The sequence below is a fragment of the Schistocerca cancellata genome, chromosome 6 (assembly GCF_023864275.1).
Source record: "Schistocerca cancellata isolate TAMUIC-IGC-003103 chromosome 6, iqSchCanc2.1, whole genome shotgun sequence".
NCBI lineage: Eukaryota > Metazoa > Arthropoda > Insecta > Orthoptera > Acrididae > Schistocerca > Schistocerca cancellata.
In genome coordinates, this window is record NC_064631.1 from 192,182,771 (window position 1) to 192,210,530 (window position 27,760).

General features: G+C 40.8%; 1 protein-coding gene across 1 annotated transcript in view; it reads right to left on the minus strand.

Moving 5' to 3' along the window:
* The window catches only part of LOC126088243 (dynein intermediate chain 2, ciliary-like), a 396,539-nt gene that overhangs the window by 103,437 nt on the left and 265,342 nt on the right, over positions 1 to 27,760 (minus strand). Inside the window, exon 8 of the mRNA XM_049906373.1 lies at positions 19,438 to 19,685. Coding sequence (XP_049762330.1) covers positions 19,438 to 19,685 — 248 coding nt within the window. The remainder of the gene's footprint in view (positions 1 to 19,437; positions 19,686 to 27,760) is intronic.

The window sequence follows — 27,760 nt, forward strand, 5'->3', positions numbered from 1 at the left end:
AGCGAACCGACTCATGGCGATAACATATTAGACCTTCTGGTGACAAACAGACCCGAACTATTTGAAAAAGTTAACACAGAACAGGGAATCAGCGATCATAAAGCGGTTACGGCATCGATGATTTCAGCCGTAAATAGGAATATTAAAAAGGGGAGGAAGATTTTTCTGTTTAGAAAAAGTGACAAAAAGCAGATTTCAGAGTACCTGTTGGCTCAACACAAAAGTTTTGTCTCAAGTACAGATAGTGTTGAGGATCAGTGGACAAAGTTCAAAACCGTCGTACATTATGCGTTAGATGAGTATGTGCCAAGCAAGATCGTAAGAGATGGAAAAGAGCCACCGTGGTACAACAACCGAGTTAGAAAACTGCTGCGGAAGCAAAGGGAACTTCACAGCAAACATAAACATAGCCAAAGCCTTGCTGACAAACAAAAATTACGTGAAGCGAAATGTAGTGTGAGGAGGGGTATGCGAGAGGCGTTCAATGAATTTGAAAGTAAAGTTCTATGTACTGACTTGGCAGAAAATCCTAAGAAATTTTGGTCTTATGTCAAAGCGGTAGGTGGATCAAAACAAAATGTCCAGACACTCTGTGACAAAAATGGTACTGGAACAGAGGATGAAAGACTAAAGGCCGAAATACTAAATGTCTTTTTCCAAAGTTGTTTCACAGAGGAAGATTGCACTGTAGTTCCTTCTCTAGATTGTCGCACAGATGACAAAATGGTAGATATCAAAATAGACGACAGAGGGATAGAGAAACAATTAAAATCGCTCAAAAGAGGAAAGGCCTCTGGACCTGATGGGATACCAGTTCAATTTTACACAGAGTACGCGAAGGAACTTGCCCCCCTTCTTGCAGCGGTGTACCGTAGGTCTCTAGAAGAGCGTAGCGTTCCAAAGGATTGGAAAAGGGCACAGGTCATCCCCATTTTCAAGAAGGGACGTCGAACAGATGTGCAGAACTATAGACCTATATCTCTAACGTCGATCAGTTGTAGAATTTTGGAACACGTATTGTGTTCGAGTATAATGACTTTTCTGGAGACTAGAAATCTACTCTGTGGGAATCAGCATGGGTTTCGAAAAAGACGGTCATGTGAAACCCAGCTCGCGCCATTCGTCCACGAGACTCAGAGGGCCATAGACACGGGTTCACAGGTAGATGCCGTGTTTCTTGACTTCCGCAAGGCATTCGATACAGTTCCCCACAGTCGCTTAATGAACAAAGTAAGAGCATATGGACTATCAGACCAATTGTGTGATTGGATTGAGGAGTTCCTAGATAACAGGACGCAGCATGTTATTCTCAATGGAGAGAAGTCTTCCGAAGTAAGAGTGATTTCAGGTGTGCTGCAGGGGAGTGTCATAGGACCATTGCTATTCACAATATACATAAATGACCTGGTGGATGACATCGGAAGTTCACTGAGGCTTTTTGCAGATGATGCTGTGGTGTATCGAGAGGTTGTAACAATGGAAAATTGTACTGAAATGCAGGAGGATCTGCAGCGAATTGACACATGGTGCAGGGAATGGCAATTGAATCTCAATGTAGAAAAGTGTAATGTGCTGCGAATACACAGAAAGGTAGATCCTTTATCATTTAGCTACAAAATAGCAGGTCAGCAACTGGAAGCAGTTAATACCATAAATTATCTGGGAGTACGCATTAGGAGTGATTTAAAATGGAATGATCATATAACGTTGATCGTCGGTAAAGCAGATGCCAGACTGAGATTCATTGGAAGAATCCTAAGGAAATGCAATCCGAAAACAAAGGAAGTAGGTTACAGTACGCTTGTTCGCCCACTGCTTGAATACTGCTCAGCAGTGTGGGATCCGTACCAGATAGGGTTGATAGAAGAGCTAGAGAAGATCCAACGGAGAGCAGCGCACTTCGTTACAGGATCATTTAGTAATCACGAAAGTGTTACGGAGATGATAGATAAACTCCAGTGGAAGACTCTGCAGGAGAGACGCTCAGTAGCTCGGTACGGGCTTTTGTCAAAGTTTCGAGAACATACCTTCACCGAAGAGTCAAGCAGTATATTGCTCCCTCCTACGTATATCTGGCAAAGAGACCTTGAGGATAAAATCAGAGAGATTAGAGCCCACACAGAGGCATACCGACAATCCTTCTTTCCACGAACAATACGAGACTGGAATAGAAGGGAGAACCGATAGAGGTACTGAAGGTACCCTCCGCCACACACTGTCAGGTGGCTTGCGGAGTATGGATGTAGATGTAGATGTAGATGTAGATCTATGGTAGAGTTCCAGCTACAGAACGAGACTATGAAACAAAAATGCATTAACCAGCTCCAGCTCCATCCCTGTAGGGACTCAAGAATCACAATCAATGATTCTGTCACATTTTCTTTCAACACTGCAACAGTGAGAACCTCATTGACAGAGTGACCTCAGCACCAAAGACAGGGACACAGCCATGATGGAGGCCACAATTCAGTGGACACTGACATTGAGGGACCCACAACACTACCATCAGAGGAGATAGCCATCACAACATGACTGTACGACATTGTAATGCTCTCCATTCTTTTGGTGGTAGGGCTTGTATCCTGCAACTCCATCTAACCACATACAGATACGACCATCAGGTCTCTGTTGCACAGATTCTTCATCAGCTTGACAACACAGACTGGATCAACAGTGGCCAATCAGAATGTGCCAGTCTGTTTTCAAGTTGGATTCTGGTGGACATCAAAGAAATGTGTGAGTCAGCTTCGCCTCCCATGGCACTTGTGTTACCAAAGGTGGCACTACATCCCTCGTCAGCCTGACAACACAGGCTGGATCAACAGTGGCCAATCAGAATGTGCCAGTCTGTTTTCAAGTTGGATTTTGGAGGACATCACAGAAATGTGTGAGTCAGCTTCACCTCCCATGGTACTTGCGTTTCCAAAGGTGGCACTACATGTGCATGACTACTTTCCTCCACCAATCATGTTTCTGTGGGAACACTGTGCAAATATCAATCACTCAAGCCTGTATTTACAAGACCATACAATCACAGAGTGGCCAGTTCCAACCCCAGCACAAATCAAGGTGTATCACCACAAGCACTGAAATGAGCCACCAGCAGCTGGAGCTTGAGCCATTGCATCCACCAACCTCAGCCTCAATTGGGCAGTGTTCCTGGGATGGTGTATGCCACTGGATCTTTGATTTCGTAACAGCACCTAATAACTGCTATCAGTGATATATGTCTGACAAGACTTAGAATAATTACCATGTTGTCAGTTATCATCAGTGAACTAGTAATCTCAGAGGCAAAATTTCCTTTTGCAAAATCAAGAAGATTAAAATTTTGTGTGTTCAAATTTAATGGAATTACATACCCAATGACAGTGTTTGTGAGTAACTTTGTTTTCTGTTTTTTGTAATAAAGTGTTACTTAGTACTACCTGGTAATCTTAATGCATGTATGGACTCAGTCTGGTCAACCCAAGTTGTATTCTTATAACCTATTTAAATCATCTGATGATGACTTGTTCAGAAGTCAGAACCATTAATCTACATCTACATGTACATACATACTCTACAAACTGCTGTGACATGCATGGAAGGGGGTATTTAGCATAGTATCATATGTTAGGGCTTCTGCTGGTTACAATTGCATATGGCATGCAGGAAGAATGACTGGTTAAAATCCACTGCATTTACTGCAATGAGTGTAATCATGTCTTCATGGTCCCTACAGGAGTGACTAGTAGTGGGCTAGAGAATATCTGTGGATTCTTCTCTTAATACAAGTTCACAAAACTTTGTGGGGTAATTTATGTCTGTCTTCAAGGGCCTGCCAATTCAGATTTTTCGACATTTCTGTGACACTTTCCCATAAGTCAAACAAACTGTGACCATCTGCATCACCCTTCTTTGTATACATTCAGTATACCCTGTTAGTCTTATTTGGTATGGGTCCATCACACTTAACCAATATTTTAAGATGGGATGCCCAATCATTTTTTAAGCAGATTAAAACTGTGTGCTGGACCAAGACTCAAACTCGAGACCTTGCCTTTCATGGGCAACTGCTCTACCAGCTGAGTAAGCCAAAAATGACTCAGGACCCATCCTCACAGCCTTACTTCTGCCAGTAACTTGTCTCCTACCTTCCAAGCTTCAGAGAAGTTCTCCTGTGAAACTTGCAGGACTAGTACTCTGATGCAGAGTGAAAACATCATTCTAGAAACACTCTCCAGGCTGTGGCTAAGCCATGCCTCCAAAGTATTCTATCTTCCAAGAAGTCTGCAAATTTCACAGGAGAACTTCTGTGAAGTTTGGAAGGTAGGAGACAAGATACAGGTGGAAGTAAGGCTGTGGGGATTGGTCATGAGTTGTGGTTGGGTACCTCAGTTGGTAGATCTCTCGCCCATGAAAGGCAAACGTCCTGAGTACGATTCTCGGTCTGCCAGAAAGTTTCATATCAATGCACACTCCACTGCAGAGTGAATATTTCATTTTGTAGTCTGATTGCATTTTTCCAGAAGCATGACAATGCACTTTCCTCACCCATGAATGAGTCTTTGTAACTGTTCTATTTCACATCCATTCAAATTATTACACCCTGGTATTTGTATGAGTTGACTGACTCTAAATGTGAAATACTGATATTGCAGGCATAGGCTAACACTTTTTTCGTTCAATGAAGTGTACAACTTTACATTTCCAAACATACAATGAGTTTTGCCAATCTTTGTACCAGTAAGAAATAATTTCACACCCATACAAATTATTACACCCAGGTATTTATATGAGTTGATAATTCTAACCATGAAACATTGATATTGTAGTCACAGGATAATACTACTTTTTTTAATGGAGTGTACAGCTTTATGTTTCTGACCATGTAAAGCATTTTGCCAATCTTTGTACCAATAAGAAATCTTATCAAGATCTGATTAAATTTTTCCAGATACTTGCATCATTTGCAAAAAATATGAGAGTGCTGTTAATATTGTCGCTATGTCATTAACACACAACATGAAGAAAAGGATCCCAATGCACTTTCTTACAGCACCTCTAAAGTTACTTCTACTTCTTCTAATGACTTTCCATGAAACATAACATGCTACATCCTGCCTTAATCCTCAACTCAGTAGCAAATTTCGTTTGGTACCCTTGTAAAGGTGTAGATTTGACGTGGGCAAATGGTTCTCTGGTGGAAGAAGTGGGTAGGTACAGAAGATGTAAGCAATCACTGGTGACAATCAATTTATTGAGACCTACGTTGCACAGGAGTAGATACAGTGTCCACAGGAGTGTGCAGTGATGGAGGTCAGTGACCCAGATTGGGGCAGAAGGTGAGGACGCATCAGATTCAGCACTTCCATCGATGCGGCACAGCAGTGTCCTTGCTGGTTGTGCATCATTTAGCCAAGTTCAATGTCAGGAAACATGATTCTGCTCTCGCAGCTTCAGTTGGAATGGGCTGGCTTGCAGCCCCAGCAATGGAAAGTGGTTACCTAGAGACCAGTGACTCAGAGGAAGCAGCAGATGCTGACGGGCTCCAGTGGCAGGAAATGTGAGGACATTAGCTAAACCCATGGCCCATCCAGGCTGTGGCTGGATCTGGCCGGAGGTCCCGAAGAGATGGTAGATGGATGTCACGGCCTCATGGCAGAAGACGATAACACACGGGCTGTGATGACATGGATTGCCTGCTTTTACACGAGGCAGACAGGTCTTTCTCAGGTTAAGGTCATGAATGTGGCCCACCAAGTGCAGCCAAATTGTCTTAAAACAGTAGATACTGCTCCAGTACCTGGATCATGACTGTGAATCTGCTGGCATGGCATAAGTCCCAGATTGGTGCCAAGGATTTGGATTTTAGCATTGTGTTCTGGCTTGTGTTCATGCTGCCATGTCAAATATAATTGAACTAGCTCATAAAGGTTGATGTGGTACTGAGTCAAATACATTTTAGAGTCAAAAAATACCCAACCATCTTGACCCAAGGCTTTTAGGATGTCATGTGATAAAAGCGCAAATTGGCCAATGCACAATCTTTCTTTCTTTCTTTTTCTTTTTCTATTTTTTCAGAACCCATGCTGGTCTCTGTGCAGCCAGTCATTCTCTTTGAGATGCCTCATTATGTTTAACTCAGAATATGTACTAGAATTCCACAAAAGTTGGATGTCAATGAGACTGGATGGTAGTTTTGTCAATTGCTTCTGTCATCCTTCTTGTAGAAGGATGTGGCCTGTGTTTTTTCAACCACTGTGTGCAGTTTTTTGTTCGAGGGGTTTATGGTATATTATGGTTAAAATGACAGCAAACTTAGCTGCTAATTTTGTATGGAGAATGTCCATCTGTATCATCCTACTGGAATTCAGATTTCGCAGAAGCCCCTGAAATTTGTTAACAGTTCCACTCCCTCTTCTGTCTTGTGGACCAACCTATGACGGATCTCTGGGACCATAGTCCATTCCCCAATTTCTGCCATGACTGTAGCAGCTGATGTCATAGTGGACCCTATTGCTGTCTCCAACACCTTAGGCTGCTTTTTTGTAGAGATTTTGAGCTCCACCCACTATCACCCTGCCTCCCTCCACTGGAAACGAGTGAAGGAGGCTCAAGCCATACCCTTCACTTCTCAGAATCATGAGTGCTACAATGGCACCTTTACTACGAGGGAGGTAGATCATGCTCTCACTTCATCCCAATACTCCACCTGAGGGTCGGACAATATTCGCAATCAGATGTTGCAGAACCTTTCTCTTGTGGGCAAGCACTTTCTCCTTCATACGTGCAATCGCATCTGAGCAGAGGGCATGTTTACCAAACACTGGCATGAAACCACTGTCACACACATACCTAAGCCCGTTAAGACAAACACCTTCCTTCTAGTTATTGCCCCATTTCTTTCATCAGCTGTGTTTGCAAGGTGTTGAAACATATGATTCATGCCTGGCTGGTATGGTGAGCCAGTCTTGCAATTTACTGACCACTGAATAGTATGGATTTTGAGAACACCATTCTACAGTTGACCATCTCATCACTGCCAATCCATGTCATGAATGGTTTTCTGCAGAAATACCAGAAAGCCTACGACACCTGCGGGAGGACTGGTATCCTCTGTACACTCTACAATGGGGCTTCTGTAGCTAAATGCCCCACTTCCTTCAGGAATTTTTAAAACACCAAGTTTCCAAGTTAGGTGTGGATTTTGCCTCATTGGATAACTTTATGCAGGAAAATGATGTGCCTCAGTGTTCTGTCCCGACCATCGTCCTCTTTGCTATTGTCACTAATTCTGTTACGGCCTTTCTCCTGCCAGGCATCTCTGGCTCTCTTTTCATTGACAATTTTGTGATCTATTGCAGTTCTCCATGGCCTCTTCTCCTTGAGCAGCATCTTCAGCCATACCTTGATCATCTTTACTCATGTACCATCAACAGTGGCTTTTGCTTTTCCACTGACAAAACCATTTGTCTGAATTTCTGGTGGCGCAATTGTTTTCTCCCAGTGTCTTTACATCTTGGACCTGTTGCTCTTCCATTCATTGAAACATTCCTGGGGCTCATGCTTGATAGGAAACTTTCTTGGTCCTTCCGCATCTTACCTTGATACCCTCTGTACATGGTCCCTCAGTATTCTACATGTCCCCATTGTTACTTCCTGGAGAATGGATTGGATCAGCCTCATCTGTCTGTACCAGACCTTGTCCATTTGAAACTATGCTATGCATGTTTTGTTTATGCATACGCACATCCATCCCTCTTATGCTATCCACCATTGTGGCACCCGTTTGACCATTGGTGCCTTTTACACTAGCCTGGTTGAGAGACTGTACGCAGCAGCAACCGAACTATTGCTGTCATACATGCCATGACTTTCTCCTCTCAGCAGATACACATGCCATTTGTCTGCCATGCTTGGCCACCCATCCTTTGCCTCCTTCTTCAATGACTCATTTGATCACCAGTATGGGGTGCGTCTCTCTTCTCTGCTACTTACTGTAGTTTGTTTTTGGCTCCTGCTCCGGCAGCTTAACTTCACACTACCTGCCACTTTCCTAATGAGTGTGAACCTTTCTCAACCTTGGCTTCGTGCAGCAACCCGTATTCACCTCGGCCTGCATTTGCTTCCTAAGGACACTACTCCAGCCTCACTCTATCACTGTAACTTTGCGTATCATTGTGGACACCATGGCTCTTGGACTGTGGTGTCGGATGTGCCTTCATCACTGGCACTGATGATTTTCAGTATCGGCTTCCAGAACACTGCTCAATATTTACAGCAGAACTCTTTGCCCTGTATCAGGCCATGCAGTACATCCAGAGACACAGGTTTTTCAATTGTGTCATGTGCTCTGACTCTCTCAATGACCTTCAGATTCTCTGTATGCTGTACACTATCCATCTCTTATTACAACGGGTCCAGGAAAGTTATCACTTGCTCATTCCTGATGGAGGCACTACAATACTTATGTGGGTTCCTGGTCATGTTGGTCTGATGGGAAATGAGACCACTGATGCTGCTACCAAGGCTGCAGTCTCGTACAATTCCTCTTGGCCCCCTCGCAGTGACGATATCATTTTAGCTAGGTTGCATATTGGGCACTGTCTTTTTAGCCATTGCCATTAATTAAGTGGTGCTCCCCACCACTTTGTGCACGCTGCGATCAACTTTTGAGGGTCTGCCATTTCCTGACAGAATGCCCTTCTTTTAACCACTTACATTCTCATTTGTGCTTGCCATCTGAGTTATCGGCCATCTGAGCGAACGACGTGTGGGCTGTCGACCACGTTCCACTTTTTATCTGACACAGCAGTATGCTGAAAGACATTTAATCTTTAGTTCAGGACCTCCGTTTCTCTATGGCATATTTTGTGGACCTTTCTCTAAGTCTCCATTTTTAGCTGTTTTACCTTCCATCAATTGGGTTTAATGTGTAGTCGTTTTTAAGTCCGTTTTTTTCTTTCTTTATGTTCTATGGTCCTGACATGGGCACGTATGAACCCAGTTGTTTTTGTGCCCAGAAACAAAACCAAAGAAAAAATTGGGTGATATCTTGCTAATGTGGTGTGGCTTATATAGTTCATAGCACATGCACTGTGGAAGAATGCTGCGTAGACCATCAATGCTGCACTCACATTTTGCCAATTGTCAAGTGTGCCATTGCTAAAACTGTATATCTACCAAGCATACAATGGAATATGATAAAACAATAATTTAGGCCCCTGATAATTCACTTACGGATTTCATTATTAAAGAGTCTGTAGAGATACTGATGGTAGAAAACCTCATTATCTGGGATAGCAGCTGTCAAGTGGGTAAAGCATGGAAGCCAAATATTTCCATGATTTTCTCTTAGCAAAGATAACAGAGAATGTGAAGACCTATGGTGAGCGCCCATTGGAAATCAGAGTATCATGTTGGTGCTATTGAGAGTGCTGGCTGCTGGCACTGTGACTGATCTTGCAGTTATGATAATAATGCATGTGCAAAACACATGCATTGTGCACTATGGGAAGGTGATGTCAGTCTCTGATGACTCACCTGAAGATGTCTGGCAAGTACCCACATGAAATGTTGTGCTTGGTGGAAAATAACAACAATTTGTAAAATTTTCAGTGTGATGGGAAGATTGGAACTTAACATAACTTAAACATGCTTCGCCAAATGGAGGTTTTTATTCTTCTTCTCCTAAATTTGAGTACACTGCCTAAACTTCTGCAGTAGCTCATAAGGTGGACATATCAAAATGCCTCAGTGAACAATCAGACTGTCATAGCAAGTGTGCAAAAAATTTCAAGAACAGACTGAGTTGTCATCCTCAGAGCTGCTAATGAACTGAACTGATGTGTGGAGGCTTAAGTACGTATACCGTTTTCCTCACTCATTTTATAGTGTTGTGTGCAATGCTAGTGTCACTTATAGCAAATGTTCACCTTGTTGTAACCTCACAGATCCTTTAAATCCATCTTTTTGTTATACTGTAACATTCTATTTTTGTTACTGAACTTTTCTTGAAAGACATGCTGTGAAGTCAACCTCTATTGTCTTTAAGTAGATAGTAAACTAAAATGCCTGGATGCAAATGATAAGCACATCAGTCATGTAAGTCAATGTCTATAAATTAAAGTTGTGGCTCATGCAAAATTTTACCAATGTACTACAATATTACAAAAATAAACTGATTGTATTTCACTATGTCACCATGGCAGGTGTGACTTAATATTGTTGCAATATTAGTTTTACCTAATACACAAAGATCAAGTATGTAGTTCATATGTTTATGATTTACAGTACGTTTTTTTTTATTTGTGCATTAATATGTGCCAGGTCTTTCACTATCCCTGTACTCCATGCACCACTGTTTCCGAATAACAAACATGGAAAGCAAAGAAAGCAAAACAGTACATTGTGAAAATTGTACCCACAGAACCAACTCTTTTCATACAATTTCATACTAAATTTTCTCATACAGTTACTTTTTTTAACACCATCTATAGTCTTTTGACATACAATGGTAGTAATTGTAATTGTTGTTTTACCAAGAACCGATGGAACATTCAGTTAACATGAAGAATTAAATGGAATATATTAATTTTACATATACAAGTTGAACTATTTAAATATATTTAAATTTTATAATCAATCATTTAACAATGCAAGGAATAAAATAAAATTAAAAAGTTAAGGTAGCAGTGGGATTCAAACTAGAGCCAATGAACTGGGCCAAGGCACTGATATGTGAACTGCTGTTCAAAAATTCCTCATACTCTATTTGTAAATCTTTAGAGAGCGTTTTACCTTTTCATGTGACCCACACAGGCAAAATATTCTTGGAACTTGCAAAGGACATCACTGTGAGAAATAAAATAAAAAAAAATGTGAAAAATATGATGGAAGCAGCAAAAATCAGACACAACCTATTCGGGTAGCAGAGTACTTGTGGAGTGCACATGAAGGGTTTTTTATGCTAGAGGATAGTTTCAGGTGCTCTGATGAACACTTCCCAGTTGATGTGCAGCAAGGGAAATCACACTACATTCAGAGTAAAGACACTTCAACTGTCAAAATTTTATCAGTAAACTGTCAAAACATTCATAATAAAGTTTCCGAACCTAATGCGCACCAGGAAAGTTCTCTCGCTTAAATTATTCTTGGGACCAAGAGCTCGCTGAAACCCAAAGTGGAAAGCTCTGAGAAATTTAGCAAGTCGTGGAACATATATTGAAAATGGAACATATACTGGAAAAAAGCCCCCTCCCCCCCCCCCCCCCCACAGGAGGGGGAGTGTGCATTGTCTGTACTGAGGTCGAAATTGAGCATGACAGTGAAGTTATCTGGTTGCATATAACAGGTGTAGGTGAAATCAAGACAATTGTTGCATGGTTTTACTGGCCACCTGATTCTGCTGTGACAGTTCTAGTCATTCAGAGAAGTCTACTGTCAGTACCTCATAAATATCCAGATGATGCAATACTAGTTGGAGGCAACTTTAATCTACTGACTATAGACTACGATGTCTACATACTCATTGTGGAAAGTACAGAAAACAGTTATGCAAAACACTTTTGAACATATTTTCTGAAAACTTTCAGCAGCTGGATGGGCATCCCACACGCAATGGAAATATCTTAGACCTTATAGCTGCAAGTAGGCTGAACCTTATTGACAACATCACTGTAGAAACAGGGACTAGCGATCATGATGCAACAATGGTAATCAACAGTTGGTAAATGAGTCAAGAAGGCTAGGAGTGTGTTTCTGCTAGACAGAGCAGATAGCAGTTGTTATCATCTCACTCAGACAGTGGACTTGTAGTGCCCCGAAAATTTTACGAAAGTCTGGAGTTACTTGTGTTCCAGCTTCTTCGAACACACATTATTTTGTAGTGGGTTGTAGCATAAACAGATACACACTGCTGCAGAATGTTATTTGTGCAGGCTAACCGAGAAAGAAGAGCAAAACCGGGCCAACAAGTGATGCGCTCGGTTGCAGCAAAGAGAAAAGAAAAACTTCCGGCCCAGAATTCCGTGGATGAATTTCATGCACGAAAAACATTGGTGATTGTTGTGTGTTGTGGAGAGACAACAGAAGAAAAAAAATGATTATTATTAATAGTGACTTGGTCTCGAGCAGACGGACATGTGTGGGTGCTATTGAGAGTGCTGGCTGCTGGCACTGTGACTGATCTTGCAGTTATGATATTAATGCATGTGCAAAACACATGCATTGTGCACTATGGGAAGCTGATGTCAGTTTCTGACAGTGGTGCATGGAGTACAGGGATAGTGAAAGACCTGGCACATATTAATGCACAAATAAAAAAAAAGTACTGTAAATCGTACTGTATCGTTGAGAAAAAATGTTATTTAATTTGGTTGAATTCAGTCGTGTGTGAATTCCCTAAGAAAGTGTGGGCTTACTGTTTAATGTGGCAGTGAAATGGTGTATTGAATTTTGAATATAGAATATGTTAACAGCAACTGGATTTTGAGAGAGTCTTTATTTGGAACTAGATAATAGGATTTTGGAATAGTAGATGAATATTCACCTTCTTCAAAATATAGAATCTTTGGAGAAGAGTTTGATGCAAGCAGAAGACACCAGAGCTGCAGGGAAGCTGAGCCTGTATCCGGCATTCAAGTAAGTTCACACTGATAATCCAAGGAGCGTGGCTCTATGTATTAGAGAAGATACAATGGGGCACCGCATAATGTGGCAACCAGTAAAGAAAGGACCTGTGAAGAAGGTGGAAGATTAACAAAATCAAGTAGAAAAGATTGACGAGTGTTGCCATAGCAATGAGTAACAGCAAACAAGATTCAAAGATATTTATCAAAAATTGTCCTGTTGATTAATGGTGATAAAAGCAAGGAAATCGAGTAGAACGAACACCACAGTCAATCCATTAATTCACAAATGCTGACGCCGCCGTTCACGAATGCCGACGCTGCCATCTACAACGCCGCTGCTGCCGTCTACAATGCCGACGCCACCATCTAATACTCTGACGCCGCCATCTACAAACGCCGACACCACCATCTACACCAACACCGACGCCGCCGGTAGCAGATCGTCAAGTCACACCGGGTGAGTGAACTTTGACTTTTGTTCAATTCTGCAGTGTAAGACTTGTGAGTAGGGGGTACTGTGAATGTTGACTCGACTTAAGGCTAAGGAGATTAAGATGGAAGGGGACAATCAACAATCGGAAGAGCATGTTGGGGCTATGGGGATAGGAAACCCAGGCCCTGATTTGAGTGAATTAATGAAGTTTATCAAAACTCAGTTTGAGTCACATAACACAAGACAAGATGAACTGAAGGCAGAATTAAATTCTAAACTAGATTTACAGAACTCAGAATTAAAGTCTAAATTAGATTCACAGAACACTGAAATGCAACACTGCAAGTTAGACTTGAAGAAAGAATTGTCTGACTCTCTAAGTGAAAGAGTAAATATTTTGATTAAAGACTTTGAGGAGAGACAGGAGAAAAATTTACGGGAAATATCCCAGAAATTAGAGTATGATGTCGACTGTAAATGTAGTACCCTAGAAACCAGAGTCAATGAAAATTCTGATTCCTTGAAAGAGGTCTGTAAGGTCACATTTGATGTGGTTAAACAGGAATTAAGTAACATTAAAACAAATGTACATAAACAAGATATATTGCTCCCATTAGTTCAGGTGCAAATTTCAGGAGTTAGCTCACGTTTAGAAACTGTAGAACAAAATCTCAAAGAAAAGTGAACTACAACTGAACTGATCAATCTAACCGGTATAGAGCAACAGGTGGATGAGCTAATAGAATGAAAAGTGGAAGAAAAATTAAGCACCTATAATGACCTCCGAATTAGATCAAACTAAAAAAGACTTAGATAACCTAAGAAGGGAATTCAAAATTATCCAGGAAAAACTTGAAAAGAGTACAGTGTCTCAAAATCTTGTTCTAAATAAAGAAATAATTAACGATTTGCAATGGGGATTGAATGCAGGCTTTTCCTGACAGTTCCCTAGGTTTAAACCAGATGGGGAGGTACACCCCACTCATTTCCTAAAATGATTTAATCAGGCCATGCCTAAAAGTTGGGAAGAGGCTAAGAAAATAGAATTTGCGATAGGTTATTTGGAGGGTGAAGCTTCAGAATGGGCCACAGTAAACATAGAGAACTTCATGTCCTGGGAAGACTTTCAAAGAAAATTTAAAGAAAAATATTGGGCTTTCAGTGCAAAAGAGAAGTTAATTTCAGATTTATGGGACCCAAAATACTACAGCAACGCTTGGAGTTTGATGCGTAAGTATTTCGACTGGCACTTCACGATGGCCAAGTATTTAGACAAACCAATAGAGGAGAAAGGAATGTATAATGTTGAAGACATAAAGAGATATGTACAAAAACCCCAGGGTTGTTGACATTCTTTGTTAACGGGTGGAGTGACGTCTGCTGGTTCGCGAGTTGGATTCAGTGTTGCTTCTACTTTAGTTTTCCTGCACCGGATTCCCTTCACTTTTTCAGCTATTCTGTAATCTATTCTCATACTATAAATTTATAAACGGTCGTTTTCAAGTCAGCCTGAAACAACTGTACTGACAACTGGGTTCAGGTTTATCTCATTTTCGAGTTCTGAAAAGGTAAAACCCATAGATGTAATCTACGAAGGCTAGGTCCCACACAGACTTGACATAAATTTGTCAACTTTGAAACTGCATTTGGATCTGGATATATTCTGCTGAGGAAGTGTGCCAAAAACTCTCATATGTGAGTTTCGCAAGGGTAAAACCCGGGGAGTGTGTTCCCGAGAGTGTTATCTGGTGGTCTCTGTACTTCTAGATAGAACATAATAAACGCCAGTGTTGAGAGAAATGGCATAATTCAGTGTTACATGATGTTTAAATTTTTATAAAATGTTTTGTACCTTTTGTAAAATATGATGTGATGGGGGAGGGTTTGTACTCAATTTTGTATAAGGGGTCGGTAGTGTAGGCATAGACACGACCAACACTACACAAACACCACACCCTCCACACAGCCCTCGCAAACAAGTGTGACTGGTTCTTCATCATTTGCCATTCCATAGGAGATGCGAAGATCTTTTCTTCGGGGACTTCTACGGTGACGGTGAGAATGTCTGTTCTGTAGGAGACGCCGAACATCATACCTCCTCCGGCTTCTCACCTAAGTACTGGCGAAGTGGGGATCCTGGGGAAGGGGGGAGGGAAGGGTTTCCTGTCTTTGGGGCTATCTTCTTTCTTTCTTCGATCTTAGCAACCAACTCTTTTATTTCCTTTCTTACTTCTCTTTAGAGTACCAATCTAACTTTCCCTCTATTCACATTCATATACTTCTATCGCTGAAGTCCTTCTCTTTTCCATGATTTATATAAATCTGCAACTAAGAACCTTAGCTGGCCGAAGAACCAAGACACATGATCACACTTTATCACTCAGACAATTGAAGATAAATGCGCAGACAAGGAACACCAGATAAGAAGTGACAACCATCACGTGTAAGAGGGGGAAGTAGTGCTAGTCAAGGACTAGAGCACTTGGTTACGAGGATGACGGTTGCACTTCTCAGAGGAAATGATGCATTTAGAGTAAGTTAAAATAAACTGTTTCTATGATGCGTTTAGAGTAAATTAAAATAAACTGTTCCTAGATGTGGTAGTACCTTGTAGAATAAGTAGAACAAAGGAAAGATAAAAGTTTAGGCAGAGAAGAAAAACACTTGTTGTATCTTAAATTGCTTGTACTACTAAGTCTATTGGTAAAATGACTGACCATCTGAGGGAATGATAGCAATGAGACAAATGTATTTTTTTATTTCTGTGCTAAAGGTTTTGTGTGAATGATAAGTGCAAAAGATATTATATGTTGTATCTAAAATAACGAGTGTTCTAGCTAAGGCGGGGAAGATATGTAGTGCCCCCAGAATTTTATGAAAGTCTGGAGTCACTTGTGTTCCAGCCGCTTCGAACACACATTATTTTGTAGTGGGTTGTAGCATAAACAGATACATACTGCTGCAGAATGTTATATGTGCAGGCTGACCGAGAAAGAAGAGCAAAACTGGGCCAACAAGTGACACACTCAGATGCAGCAAAGAGAAAAGAAAAACTTCTGGCCCAGAATTCCATGGACGAATTTCATGCACGAAAAACATTGGTGATTGTTGTGTGTTGTGGAGAGACAACAGAAGAAAAAAAATGATTATTATTAATAGTGACTTGGTCTTGAGCAGACGGACATGTATATTAGTATTGTATCATTGAGAAAAAATGTTATTTAATTGGGTTGAATTCAGTCGTGTGTGGATGCCCTAAGAAAGTGTGGGCTTACTGTTTAATGTGGCAGTGAAATGGTGTATTGAATTTTGAATATAGAATATGTTAACAGCAACTGAATTTTGAGAGAGTCTTTATTTGGACTAGATAATAGGATTTTGGAATAGTAGATGAATATTCACCTTCTTCAAAATATAGAATCTTCATTAAAGAGTTTGATGCAAGCAGAAGACACCAAAGCTGTGGGGAAGCTGCGCCTGTATCCAGCATTCAAGTAAATTCACGCTAATAGTCCAAGGAGCACGGCTCTAAGTTTTAGAGAAGATACAACGGGGCACCGCAAACTAATGTTACTTAGTATCAGTTAGATGGATGAAGAGGAATTATAGGCAAAGTTTAAACAGATTGTAAATCGTTGTCTGGAGATTTATGTGCCTAATAAGTAGATAAAGGATGGATAAGATCCACCATGGTTTAATAAAGAAATGCAGAAGATGCTGAGGAAGCAGAGGCTGTTGCACTCAAAGTTCAAAAGAGAATGCACACAAGACAACAAGCAAAGATTAATAGAGATTTCTGTGAAAATATCTATGCATGAAGCATGCACACCTTAGTATAAGGTCTGGCAGAGAACATGAAAAAATACTGGTCCTATGTAAAATTGCTCAGTTTCGACTCAGTCCCTTGTTGACCAGTCAGGTGTGGCAATTGAATATAACAAAACGAAAGCCAAAGGTTTCAATTTCACATTCAAGAAATTGTTCACAAAGGAGCATCATACAAACATACCATTATTTGACTGTCGGACAGACTCTCGTATGGACAACATAGTAATAAGCATACCTGGCAAAGAGAAACAACTGATAGATATGAAACCAAATAAATCCCAGGTCTCAATGGAATCCCAATTTGGTTTACAAAGAATACTCTATGGCATTGACCCCTTACCTAGCCTCCATTTATCATGAATCTCTCACCCTGCACAAAGTCCCAAGTAACTGGAAAAAAGTGCAGGTGACTCCAGTATATAAGAAGGTTAAAAGCACGGACCCTCAAAATTACAGACCAATATCCCTATAAGTTCAGTTTGCTGCAGAATTCTTGAACCTATCCTCAGTTTGAAAATGATAAATTTTCGTGAGACCAAGAAGCTTATGTCCATGAATTAACATGGTTCTAGAAAGCATCACTCATGCGAAACTCAGCTTGCATTTTTCTCACATGATATAATGCAAACTATGAGTGAATGGCAACAGGCAGATTCCATATTGCTAGATTTCTGGAAAGCATTTCACATGCTGCTCCACTGCAAGCTGTTAATGAAGGTACAAGTATGTGTAAGTTCACAGATATGTGAGTGGCTTGAAGACTTCTTAAGTAATAGAACCCAGTATGTTGTCCTCAACAGCAAGCATTCATCAGAGATGAGGGCATCGTCAGAAGTGCCCCAGGGGAGTGTGATAGGACCACTGTTGTGCTTTATATGCATAAATGATTTGGCAGACAGGGTGAACAGCAATCTGTGGTGTATGGTAAGGTGTCAAAATTTAATGACTGTAGGAAGGTATACAATGACTAGACAAAATTTCTAGTTGGTGTGATGAATGGCAGCTAGCTCTAAATGTGGAAAAATGTAGGTTAATGTGGATGAGTAAGAAGAACAAACCTGTTCAGATGCAGTATTGCTAGTGTCCTGCTTGACACAGTCAAGTCATTTAAATATCTGGGCATAATGTTGCAAAGCAATATGAAATGGAACAAGTGTGGGAGAACTGTGATAGGAAAGGCAAATGGTTGACTTGAGTTCAATGGGAGACTTTTAGGAAAGAGTGGTACACCTGTAAAGGAGACCGCATACGAGATGCTGGTGCGACCTATTCTTGATAACTGCTCGAGTGTTTGGAATTGGTACCAGATTGGATTGAAGGAAGACATCACAGCAATTCAGAGGCCAGTTGCTAAATTTGTTACTGGTAGGTCAGAAACAAAACGTAAATTTTGCAGAGATGCTTTGGGATCTCAAATGGGAATCCCTGGAGGTAAGGTGACAAGCTTTTTGAGAAACACTATTGAGAAAATTGAGAGTACTGGCATTTGAAGCTGACTGCTGAACAATTCTACCACCACCAACATACATTGCACAAAAGAACCACAAAGATAAGATACAAGAAATAGGACTCATATGGAGGCATAAAGACAGTCATTTTCTCTCGCTCTATTTGCGGGTGGAACAGGAAAGGAAACGAGAAGTACAGGTGCAGGGTACCTTCCCCCACACATCATACGATGGCTTGCAGAGTATCTATGTAGATGTAAATTGCCAGTTGGTGCACTTCATCACTGGGTCATGTCACCTATACATCAACTGCCCCTCAAAAATTGCTTATACTCCACATTTTCACAATACTATACACACATTTTCAAAGAAAAATACTGACCTAGTGCTATGAGCAAAATAGCCTTAGAAGATGATGTCAAATCAGAGCACATGCAGTCAAAAACAGACAGTTGTATCCCTTTTTTGAGTTGATTGTAGTATGGCTGATCATCAGTTCAGCACTCAACACTGGCTTCTACGTATCGCAGTGAGAGTGCTATGAAAGAAGTTTCTGCCTGTTCTGTTGCATACCAGCATTCATTTGAAGAAAAATGGTGTGCTTTTAATGCAATTCATGGCTCACATTTGAAACAAAATGTCATAACTTAAGTGAAATAGTTTCAGTGCACTGCAGCATATTAGCATATGATCACTGGATACCAATGGTAAATAACATAGAATTTGCTGATATGTGACAGAACTATCAGTCTCCGCAATACATAACAGCTGTGGAGCATAAAATGAAAACAAACACAAACATAAGAGTGCATGCGTGGGCGCTTGCGCACACACACACACACACACACACACACACACACACACACACACACACACACACACACACACGTAAACAGATGGAGTGCAGACTTCCAGAATCTACTGCAGTCGTATAATGAATCACCGTTGTGAGATTCCGTGTAACTAATAATTTCAACTTCAATGGAGTATTTGATGACCGAATGTTATAAGTTTGATATCTTTGAACACAATAATGTTTCCAAAATCCCCAGTGTTTCCTATAGACAGGTATTACAGTTTCTGTTTAATGCAGATGTAAAATATTACTTGCCTGCCATACAATACCTCCATGCTTGTCTTTGAAGTGACTCTTCCTTGCTGGTTCCTTGTCTGACACACTAGCATTGTAAACAGCAACATTTCCATCGTATAGTCCAACTACAATCATACTAGGATAGTCTGGGTGAACATCAACACACACCACTCCAGTATCAGTAAGGCAAATATATTCAGGATAGGAATGATTTTTCAGTGTGAAGAGACACATAGCTCCCTCAGGCTGTGGTTTAGTGGAGTCAACTGAAACCAGATATTGTTGATTGGTTACTTCTTTCAAAATATATATGAAAGTGATAATCTGAATTTAGAAATCTATATTTATATCTAGTTATTTATCTGTCTATAAATATAAACAAGGACGTATGTGTGTATGAATGTATGTCAGGATTTCCTCCAAAACCAATAGATTGATTTCAACCAAATTTGGCACACCAATAGCAAAATTCACAAGTTTCAGCACTGTGGTGTTGATAACCTCCTATTTCCAATATCAGCGGAGATACGAGCAAAACATATTTTTTCAGCCCCTGACATATAGGTTAATGTGCATGACATGCATGCTGTGGATGCATAATATTGGCCAGCCTTATTGACATGCTTTGAAGGGAAGCCTACATGTCAGCAGCAAGAATCAGTTCCCAGCTGCTGACTTGTAGGCTAATGTGCACAACAGGCATGTTGTGTTGGAGAAGTATTAGCCTGCTTTATCAACCTGTTTTGCAGGTGCTACTTGTACAGATGGGCATGGCTAGGGGGAGATGAGTTGAATAGGGGAAGTGATGAACAGACAGTGGAGGAGAGGGGGAGAGGAAGAGATGGACAGGCAGAGTGAAGGGGAGGGGACATGGACAGAGAGAGGAGCAGGAGAAAGGCAGAGAGTAGGGGAGAGAGGAAGGAGGGGACATGGACAGGGAAAGGGGATGGAGGAGTAGGTGGGGAGGGAGAGGGGTAGAAGGAAATGGCACATAGAAGGCAAGATAGAGGAGGTCTTACCCAGTATTTTATGAGCCTTAGCTCCAGATTTCTTCATGTTAAAGCAGAAAATTGAAAGTTGGTGTAAATGATGAGAACTGGGCTTGTAAGCTGAAATATGCAATTGAAATAACTTTATGATGAAATAACAAATCAACTAATATTTTGATGGCTTTATGTTTACAAAAGCCTAAGTTTATGTATGACACAACCAACCACCTGCAGCACCACTAGGCACTACTGCCCTCTATTGCAAGACAGTGGAACCAAAGTTGTAGACCTAATATGTAAAGCAGACTGTGTAAATGTTTGTACTTATGTATGTATATATGTCCGGGATCTCCTGCTTGAAATGCATGAATTGAGTTCAAAAAAATTTGGCACACACACACACACACACACACACAAAACTTCACAAGTATCAGCACTGTGTGGTTTACAACCTCCTAGCTCCAACAGAAGTGGGGATATGAGCAATTGTGGTTTTACAGCCACTGCCATGTAGGATGCCCTGCATCCCCCTGTTGTGTGGGAATATTAACAGTCTGCCTTATCGACCTGCTGTGCAGGACAGCCTACAGGTCAGTTGTCCAGCTTTTGGTGTGCAGGCTGCCCTGTACAAGAGGTGTGTGGACTGGAGTAGTATCAACCTGCTTTATCAAACTGTTATGGAGTGTCTACACATTTTGACAGGCATGGCTGAGGGGGATGTAACGATAGATTTACGAGAGGATGGACAGAGGCAGAGATACAGAAAAAGAGGATGAGAATATGGACAGAGAGAAGGAGCAAGAGGAGACAGACAGAGATACAGGGCAGGAAGAGATGAACAGAGAGATGGGGGAGGAGGATATGGATGTATAGTGAGATGGGGAGAAGAAGGTCAGAGAGATATATGGAAGAAGATGCACAGAGAGAGAAGCGAGAGGAGGAGAGGGAAAGAGAGATGGAAGAGGAGGAGATGGGCAAATTGGGTGGTTGGAGAAGATGATGAATGAGGGAGGTGGAGATGAGCAGATAGGTGGGGAGGAAAATATTGGCAGAGAGAGGTGCAAGGAGGAGATAGACAGAGAGTGGGCGAGGATGAGGTGGGCAGAGGGGAGAAGGGGAAAATGGATGGACCAACACTTGGGGGGAGAAGGAGGAGAAGGAGATGAAAAGATAGAGAGTTGGAAGTGGTAGGTGGACAGAGAGGATGAGTTGGACACACAGAGGGGGGAGCATGTTATGTGGGCAAGCAGAAGGTTGAGACATAGATGGACAAAGATGGGGTGAGGTGGGGATGGACAGAGGGGGAGAGAGGTACGAACAGAGACATGACGGAAGAATGTGATGATCAAAGATGGAGGAGATGGGCAGAGGGGGAGGAGCAGATAGACCAAGAGGGAGGGAGAGGAGGAGAGATATGCAATATTGGTGTCAAATATGTATGCAGGCAAAGTCCTGAGGAAATGGATACAGACAGAAAGTGGTGATGGACACAAAGAGGTAGAAAAGGAGGTGGATGAAGAGAGGGTGTCAGAAGAAATGACACAGAGTGGGTATGAGGATATGGACAGAGAGGGGGGTAGGAGGATATGAACAGAAAGAAGGAGGAAGAGGAAACAGGCAGGGAAAGTAGAAGAGATGATGGAGGGGGGGGGGGGGAGTGAGACAGGAAGTGGACCGAGAGAAGGTGTAGGAGGAAATGACACAGAGGGGGTAGGCAGATAGGCAGATCTGAAGAGAGAGAGGGAGTAGAGAAAAAATGGGGAGGAGGACACAGACATGGAGACTCGGAAGAGGTGATGGACATAAAGGGGGGGGGGGGGGGGGGAGCAAAAGGTAGACAGGGAGAAGGGGTAGGAGGAGATGAACAGAAAGAAGGGGAAAGAAAGAAGGGAGTTCAAGGTGGACAGGTAGAGGGAGAGAGGAGACGGACAGAGAGAGGTGGGAGATGGAGATGGATATAAAAACAGAAGAGGAGGAGGAAATGGTCAGAGAGAGGGGAGGAGGTGGTATGGACAGAGAAGGGGCAGAGGAGAAGAGGGACATAGAGAGAGGGGAAGGGATGATGGACAGATTGAGGAAGGAGGAGAGGGTGGACAAAAAGAAAAAGGAGGAAGAGCTGGAAAGAGCAAGGGGGAGGAGGAGATGGGGGGGGGGGGGTGGAGATAGAGATGAGGGAGGAGGAGGTGAACAGAGAGAGTGGGGAGGAGAATATAGAGAGAGAGAGTGATGATGATATGGCCAGAGAGAGGGGGGACACATATATGTGTGCAATATATGTAATTTATGCATACATAGGCAAATCCAATGAGTGGAAGGCCAGTTAGATATAAAATCGGAAATTACTAATGGAAATACTTAACATACAGGAAGAAGTATTGCTACTGACCACTGATGAAAGGCAAACCAGGTTAAAAGCTGACTTTAAAGGACAAAATAAAACATTGTAAAAAATGATAATTAATGTTTCCTTTATACATTACTAAGGGTAACCTTAGACTGATATTGATTTCATCATGGGTGATTTTACACAGGAAATGACTTACTCAAGTGCTCACACGTGTCACTGTATTAACTTCAATCTTAAACCAATTGAATGTCATTGTTGTTTTGGTCTTTAGTTTAAAAAAATGGTTTGATGCATCTTTCCACACTGGTCTGCTCATGTATCCTGACCAAGTTTATTCATCTCTGCATAACTGCTGTGATCTACATCTATCTGAACTTATCTGAGCCTTGGTCTCCCTTTACTGTTTGTACTGAACACATTCCACCATTACCAAGTTGATGACATCCTGAAACTTCACGATGTGTTCTTTCATTTAGTCAGGTTGTGTCATATTTTTTTCCCAATTAAGTTCACTTACTTAATCTACCCATCTGATCTTCAGCATCTTCTGTAGCATCAAATTTCAAAAGCTTCTATTCTCTTGTGACCTAAACACTGTTTACTGTCCATGTCTAACACCAATACAAGGTTGCAGTCCACATAAATACCTGAAGAAGAACTTCCTAACATTTAAATTAATATCCAATGTTGACAAATTTCTCTTTTTCAAAAACAGTTTTTTTGCTATTGTCAATCTACATTTTACATGTTCTGTACTTTTAAACCCATCTGTTATTTTGCTGCGCAAACAGCAAAAATCTATTACTGTGTATCATTTTTAATACAATATCCTCATTATAGCCTGATTTAACTGAACTACATTCACTTACCTTTGTTTTACTTTTGTCGATTTTCATCGCATAACCTATTTTCCAGTTGCTGGCCATTCAGTTCAACTGCTCTTCCAGTTCTTTGCCATCAGTGAAGGAATTACGACATCATCAGCAAACCTCAAACTTGTTATTTCTTCTCCATGATCTTTAATTCCATTTCTACATTTTTCTTTGGTTTCTTACACAGCTTGTCCATGTACAAATTGAATAACATCAGTGATATTTGCATGGCTAAAGATGTGAATCATCCAGTCTGATCAATCTCAGAAATTTCTAATGTGTTTTCTAGACCTTTTCTTAGGGTAAACTCATCCAAATGGCAGATATGCAGTATAAATATAGTTATAGTTGAACAGCTACTAGAAAACAAAGTACTGCGATTCAGAAAAAGCTATTCTTTTAAAAGAAATGCATCTTGTATCGTCCGTCAAAAGCCTCATTAACAAAAGGTATGAACTTCTCATAGCCATATGGGAAAATGAAAGAACAGATGAAATTTCAGCAGATCTGATGTACATTCCAGAACATGGAAATCATTAAAATTGAGCACATTCTTCTTGGTGGCTACAAGCTAATATCATACTGCTGTAGCCAATGAAGACATAGTGGGAGTGGCTGTATATGCAAAAAATGAGGTCAACTCTGAGCAGCTTCAAGTTAACGAACATTGTTCAAGCAGTTCTTTGAATGTTGTGGCACAATAATAGAACAGGAAAAGCATATGTTGCAGTAGTACCTGTTTACATGCCACCAGCAGAAAGTTTCTTAAGCTTCATAGAGCAGACAGAGACAGTTATAACAACATTATGCAGACTTATCTGGAGACTCGCTGTTTGTGGAGACTTTAATGTTGATTTTGTAGAAAAAAGTATTCACTGAGGGCACATAGAGTTGATGATGCCGAGCTTTGGATTGTTTGCTACTGTAAAATATAAACTGAGGATTTAAGAACACAGTGCAACAGCCTGCAGTGACGTAGCTGTAAAACCAATAGTCAATGGTTTATCTGATAATGATGGTCAGATTAGCAACAAAATATACTTACTAAGTAGGGACTGACTGTAGAAGAAAAGTGTTCTACTGCAGACACATAAAAATGAACCACAATAGTGTTCAGAGAGAAATTAAGGGAAGTAAACTGTAGAGAGATTTATAAATCAAACAAAGTAGATGGGAAATTTAACTCTTTCTTAAACATATTTCTACAACACTTTGAAACTTATCTTCCACTGAAACAAATAAGGGGAAAATCAAATAGGATCAAAGAAACTTGTTAATAGCTACTGGGATAAAGAATTTTGTACTTCTCACCTACTTCAGAGGAGTAGCCATAATCATGAGTAGAGACCCCATTACCACCAGCATTCTAAAATTCTTCTGTCTGTTACTAAAGAAAAGCAAAGCTCAAGCACTATGCTCAAAAGATAAAGTGCTACAAGAATCAGAAAAAAGAATACAAAAGATTATTAAACAAAAAATAACAACTGGATAGAGACTGAACCCAAAAAATAGCTCTGGTGCAGCAGTGATGACTTTACAAATCACTGGCCACCAAATTGAATGACTACTTCCACACAGTGATAGCAACTACTGCAACCAGTAATAAATAATCAAATACAGATGCATTAATTTACTTGTGCAGGCAATGGATGCACTGTCAACAGACATTAGTTTCAAATGTACAACCTTTATGGATATCAGTGCTCATGCAACAGCACGCACTACGTAAAATGTTCCAAAACAGTGTGCATGAAAATGAGATTTTTCCAAGGTTTGTACTTCAGGTTCTATTAGCCACAGAAAGGTAAGATCGAGTATTTTGGATAGCCCTTTGGCTTGGGACCATTCATATATCCAACAGTAGGATAGTCTTGCTCTAATTATTCTACAGCACATGGTCAAATTTTGAATACTACACACTTCTTCCAGCTTAGGCAAATGGAGCAAATTGGTTGGTTCTTTTTGCAATAGATGTGGCCTACAGTGCACCTTAAGAGGCTTATGGAGTCATCATTTAGTTCATGAGCGGTTCCTGAGAAAACTCAAAAAAGCATTATTTACCATCAGCAGTGGATATCTAAATAACTAACTGAGCAAATTGCTCAAATTTTAATGGTATATTTTCTAGGCATTTATGTAGAGGTGCCATTGTCCCATTTTCAAATATCCTTATCCATTATCAAGAAACACTCAGAAAATATGGTTTTTGGCTATCGAAACCAATCCACAAATTCCAAGATGGCTATGCACACCAAATGGCTGTAATTTTTACAATGTATTCCTGAGATCCCAATCTTGAGAATTTTCTTGATATCTTTAGCCTTCCCTTATTCAAGTTATGCACATAAAATCCCATGTGAGGTGAAATCTAAATGATAAATAAGTGTAGCAAACTGCACAAATTTTAATGGTATGTTCCAAGGCATGTATCTAGCAGTGCCATTTTTCCATTTTCAAACATCTTTATCCAGTATCAAGAAACATCACGAAAACATGGTTTTTGGGTATCAAAACCAAGGCGTGGATACCATGACAGCATTGAACAGCAAATGACTGTAATTTTTATGATATATTCCTAAGATCCTGATCTCGAACAATCTTGAAACTTTTCTTGATATCTTTATCTGTTTGTAACGTACAGAGGTTCAAAGCTATCCCCCCGTACATGTAAAATCTGGCGTGAGGTGAAGATGTAGTTTATAAGTGACTTAGCTTGGAGAAATAGGCTGTAAAGTGTCTCCATTATCATCAGAAGAGTTCTGGAATCCCATCTTGTAGTGATGAAGCAAATGCAAAATTTTTGTGTACACAAAATCTGGGCTCAGGTGCAAAATTGGTAAATTATCGAAATTTTACTGACCTATAAAGTTCTTTTCATATGGGCGATATAAGGAGGGAACCAGTGGAAAAGATGAATATGCTCCTGTTTAAAAATCCCCTGTCTGGATAGGACTTGAAGGCACAATAGTACCAACTGACCATTGTGTCATTCTCAGCCCACAAGCATTGATGGATGGAGTATGAAGAGCCACCTGGTCAGCTCACTGCTGTCCTCACTATTGTCAGTTTTTGTGTTCAGAGCCGCTACATCGCAGTCAAGTAGCTCCTCGATTGGCCTCACAAGAGCTGAGAGCACTCTGCCTACCAACAGTGTTCGGCAGACCTGGAGTCACCCATCCACACCCAACAGTGCTTAGTTTCAATGATCTGAAGTGAAGCAGTGTTACCATTGTGGCATGGACTTTGTGCCTGTTTAAAAGACTAAAAACTGAGGTGCCAGCTACCTCGTTCTACCCTCTTCAGCACTTTTAAAAATGTTCTCAATAATTCTGGTATGCAAACATAGTCATGCTTTTTTAAGCTGAAAGAGAAGGAGAAATTGTAGTGGGAAAGAAACAGAAAAGTAATAAATACTAGAAGATAGTAGACAGTGGTTGTGTTATAGAAAGATCGAAGCAGACAATGGCAGCATAAGACAAAGAGGAGAACACAGTGGCTGTGGAACACAGTTGACTGTGAAATAACAGTGCTGGGAAAAGAGTGGAGGAGATAGTGGCACTCGGAGAGAAATAAAGAGGAGTATAAAGTGGAAGTGGGTGAGAGCCAATGACAGTGAGTGACAGAGTCTATGACAGTAACAACAAGGAAGAGAGAGTTAGTGTCGGTGAGAAGAGACAGCACCCGCGGGAATAAATGAATGAGACAGGACCAGTGAGAGAGAGCATAATGGAGAAAGTGACAGTGGGAGGAGACAGTAGTAGGAGGACAAAATGAAGGAGACTGTGGCTAAGACCAGAGACAACAACAGATATACACAGAGAGATAATACGAGGGTGGTTTGAATAGTTCTCAGAATGGAATAGAAAAAAAGTATTTACATCACTGAAACTTCTTTTATTTTTCAATGTAGTCTCCTTGTAGATTAATTCACTTGGTCCAACAATGTTCCAGTGCCTAGATCCCATCTCAAAAATGAGTTTCCTCCAAGCATGCAAAATAGTCGTCAACTCTGGCTATCAATTCTTCATTTGAAGTGAATCTTCATCCACCAAGTAAAATTTTCAATTTTGGGAAGAGATGGAAGTCTGACAGAGCCACATCAGTTGAATAAGGCGGGTGTGGTAACAATTCAT